This window comes from Prunus dulcis, chromosome 3 (assembly GCF_902201215.1).
Source record: "Prunus dulcis chromosome 3, ALMONDv2, whole genome shotgun sequence".
Classification (NCBI taxonomy): domain Eukaryota; kingdom Viridiplantae; phylum Streptophyta; class Magnoliopsida; order Rosales; family Rosaceae; genus Prunus; species Prunus dulcis.
Window position 1 is genome coordinate 497,356 of NC_047652.1, and position 4,379 is coordinate 501,734.

A 4,379-nucleotide genomic window follows, 5' to 3' on the forward strand; every position below is an offset into this window, starting at 1 on the left:
AATTCCATAATTTAAATTTTGAATTTTTTCCTTGATAATATTCCCTAATATATGGACAAAATACAATTTAATCAATAAAAAGTAAAGACCCACAAATTGTACCAATCGATTAGACAAACACCCACATTAAATTATATACATGACATATAAGTAAATAGTGTTATTATTCGCAACGAAAAATACTTAGTGATAAACATTGTTACCTATAAGTTAGGAACATAAATTAGAAGACTACCTATTCAGATACAAAAATAGACAAAATAAAATTGTATGTTACCTATAAAAAAAATAAAAAGGTACATAAAATACCACTACACATTGTCGAAAATATGAAAAAACATATATATACCTATGCAATAGGCAATATGACATAAATGGTTATTACCGATTCAAGTCATAAGAGGCAACATTGGAATAAAAAAAAATATATTAAAAAATAAAAAAATTACATAAAAAAAATATTAAAAAAGGAATGTAATTCTACGTGGCATAAAAGTCAAAGGACTTGGATCAAAGTTACCAAATCCGAAGATTAAACCCAACTCATCAATACAAATTTGGATCTATATCAACTTTTCTAATTAAAAAAAAGAAAAAAAGAGTGCTTCTTGTATTGAAAGTCCAAAAGAGCTTTCCAAGAAAAAGTTAGAGCCATTGAAAAAAAAGGGCTTAGTGGGTTGAAAATCCGAAAGGGCGGCATATAATCTCTAGTTTATTCTAACCAAATTTTTCCTTCCAAGTGCAATGAGTTATTCACTTATTGCAATTCTGAATTACGTTGATTTGATTTCATTAAGGATATGTTACATATGTAGATAGTCTAGAGACTAGATGCAATCGCCCAAATTTCAAATCTAAATAGAATCACTCGTTTATTCTAAATTAAATTCATCCTCCCCCAACCCCGCCTCTTCTCCCACCAAAAAAAAAAAAAAAAAAAAAAAAAATTTCCCCACACAAATCATCAAAATTTTCTCACCAAATCATTATTTTAGTGGGTCATTCACTCATTGAAATTCTTGAACTACGAGTGGCTTGATTCCCGGAAGGGATATACGTAGGCAACTTAAATTTAGAGACATTTTATCTCAAATGAGTCTAACCGGAAATAAATAATAAAATTTAGACAATAGTGGTGAAATTATGTTGAAGGCTCACATTTTTTCTCAACAATACATGAAATATCTTATCATTGCTTTGTTTTTTTCTTTTTTTACGACAATTTATTTTAACCCTGATTCACCAACGATTTGAACCAAAACGTACTTTACATAACATTATACCATCAGCCAAATCATTTGGAGAGGAAATAATAAAAAGATGTTACCTTTATTTAACCTTACTAGTAAAAACTGAGTGTTACATTATAATTAAAAATTAACCTAGAATATGGATAATTTGCGAACCAATTAGAGCTAAATCCTTTACATCATTGTTATTTTTCGTTAATGGCGATGGTCGAACTGGTTCCTCATGGAACGACTCCTTACAAGTGTCTGCGTCAACATAGACGCCCGTAAGACCTTCCCTTGCATTCCTGTAATTTTTAGATTTCAGATTTGCAACGACACCATCCATGTAATGAATAGCTACACCGTACTCTTCGGAGCATATTTGGAAGCATTCTTTCATAACTCGCTCAGTTGTCTCCTTATATAATTTGCTGGCTTCGGAAAATGTATCCTTCAGATTGATTTGTATTTGATCGTCCACGATCTGAGCAAGCCCTTGAACATCTGCAGTAGCACTACCAGAGGCTTTGATCTTAAAAAGGACACACAAAATTTGAAGTTAGAGGTTTTGTTGCATGTGTCCTCTATCAAATCAGCACTCACCGATGTAAAGGATTGATAAAAAATAAGGTGATGTAGAACAGATGGCAGATTTTATCGCGGTTGATCTAGAAAAAGGACGTAGTGGGAATTTGCAGATTTGTCGTCCGAGCTCTGATTAGGACACAAAATAACATTTCGAAAAAGGAACAACGCCACGAGTCAAACTCACTGCTTTGCTGTGAAGTATGATGGATTTTAGCATTCTGAGGTCGTTTGGCCTTCCAAAACTGCATTCAAAGTTTGGTAGTTAATTTCCCCAATAAATTCTGTTTTGGATAGTTTCAGAGTTACGTAGTTAAGTCTCCAAATTAATTCTGTTTTTTCAGTTTTATGTAATAACTCACCTAGTAGTTGAAGGGTTGAGAGTTGTTGAGAGTTGTGTATTTAGACAGGTTTGTCTAACGTTTCTGATCAACTCAGTTTTTAATAACATTATTCCAAGAGAATTTCTCTTAATTTCTGGTGGAATCCAGTTTTTCTTGTTACTCAAGGTTTCACTTGAGACCTTTGTTGCTTGTGCTGCGTCATAAGGAGAGCAAGAACAATTGTAACCCATCTCAGTAATTTCATCTCCGTTTTCTCAAGACGAGAGCAATGTGTCTAACTAGCAGGCGCGCACACACACATTTATATACAAAACTTCATTAGGTCAAATAATTTAGATTTAGGAAGGAAATAAAGAACTTAAGATTTGGCCATGGCCTCCAAACAAGGTATGAAATAAGGGATATGATTGCCCCAATCCCTTTTTCTCCACTTACACTCCATTTTGCTTTTTAATACTTTTTAATCAATTTTGTTCAATCTCTTTTCTATTCTACCTTTAGCCTACATTAATTTCATTTTACTTTCACTTTTATATTAGTTATTTTTCTTTATACTTAATTTTCCAACTTGCACTCCGTTTTCAATATTATTATTTTTTCCTTTAATCGAGTAAGAAATTAAGTTTTTTTCCATTTAATACTGAAAATGGAGTGTAAGTTGAAAAATTAAGTATAAAGAAAAAGAAATAATATGAAAGTGAAATAAAAAAGAAATTAATGTTGGGTAAGGATAAAATAGGAAAGATAAAGAACAAAATTAATTAAAAAGTATTAAAAAGCAAAAAGGTGTGGGGAAATAAGCTCCCTAATAAATAATTTTGAAGCAAAATCCCAAAATTTGTGGTTGAACTTGAACGACTTGTTTGCTTAACTCCTTAACTTGGGATTTTGCAAACAAGGTATATAGAAAGTGCTTAACTCCTTAAAATTGAGAGAATTTTTTTATACTTAATTTAATAGTTTAATTGTATTTATACCCTCCTATGTAATGAAAATATGTTTGCTAACCCAAGGTGTACCTCATTACCCTTCTCAACACTTGTCCATTAGCATAACCATAGTTAATTATTTACTTTGTATTTGTGGAATCACGATTATGCCCACGGACATGTGTCACGTGTTGAGAATGGTAGTGATGGTACATCTAGAATTAAAATGGTGAGCAAAAATGCTCCCCTTTATGTAATATTGTATAGTGTGTACGGATTCCTCTTCACAACAAATGAGATTTTGACACTTGTCAAATTTCAAAAGATTCATAAATAAAAATTCATAAGAGAAAACAGTTAGAGGAATACATAAGAAAAAGAAAAATAAATATTAAAGGAATTTGACCCCCTTTATTTCACCTAAACAAAAAGCATAAAAAACTTAAGTTCCATCAACCTAATCAATAGAGAGGAAATAATAAAAAGTAGTTCACCTTTATTTCATCTTAATAGTAACAACTAAGGGTTACATTATAATTAAAATTAACCTAAAATAAGAACAATCTCCGAACCAATTAGAGCTAAATTCTTCACATCATTGTTATTTTTCGTTAATGGCGATGGTCGAACTGGTTCCTCATGGAATGACTCTTCACAAGTGTCTGCGTCACCATAGACGAACGAAAGACCGTCCCTTGTATTACTATAGTTTTTAGATTTCAGATTTATAAGGACACCATTCATGTAGTCAATAGCTACGCCGTACACCTCGGAGCATATTTGGAAGCATTCTTTGATAACTCGCTCAGTTGCCTCCTTATATAATTTGCTGGCTTCGGAAAATGTATCCTTCAGATTGATTTGTATTTGATCAGCCACGATCTGAGCAAGCCCTTGAACATCTGCAGTAGCACTACCAGGCTTTGATCTTAAAAAGGACACACAAAATTTGAAGTTAGAGGTTTTGTTGCATGTGTCCTCTATCAAATCAGCACTCACTGATGTAAAGGATTGATCAAAAATAAGGAGAGCAAGAACAATTGTAGCCCATCTCAGTAATTTCATCTCCATTTTCTCAAGACGAAAGCAATGTGTATAACTAGGAGGCGCACACATACACATTTATATACAAAACTTCATTAATTGGGTCAAATAATTTAGATTTAGGAAGGAAATAAAGAACTTAATGGAATTGTTTAAATAGGACGGATTTGGCCATGGTCTCCAAACAAGGTATAAAATAATTTCTGAAGCAAAATCCCAAAATTTGTGGTTGAACTCGAACGATT

General features: G+C 32.2%; 2 protein-coding genes across 2 annotated transcripts; both read right to left on the minus strand.

The window, feature by feature from the left end:
• Positions 1-1,377: 1,377 nt before the first annotated feature.
• LOC117620848 (putative invertase inhibitor) lies at positions 1,378-2,391 on the minus strand. Its single transcript, XM_034351091.1, has 3 exons — positions 2,180-2,391; positions 2,005-2,062; positions 1,378-1,764 (listed from the first exon to the last, which is right to left on the minus strand). The coding sequence occupies exons 1-3, from the start codon at positions 2,389-2,391 to the stop codon at positions 1,378-1,380; spliced, it is 657 nt and encodes a 218-aa protein (XP_034206982.1).
• A 1,242-nt stretch (positions 2,392-3,633) lies between these two features.
• Positions 3,634-4,161, minus strand: LOC117620849 (putative invertase inhibitor). The gene has a single exon (XM_034351093.1). The coding sequence runs from the start codon at positions 4,159-4,161 to the stop codon at positions 3,634-3,636; it is 528 nt and encodes a 175-aa protein (XP_034206984.1).
• Between the last annotated feature and the right edge of the window lie 218 nt (positions 4,162-4,379).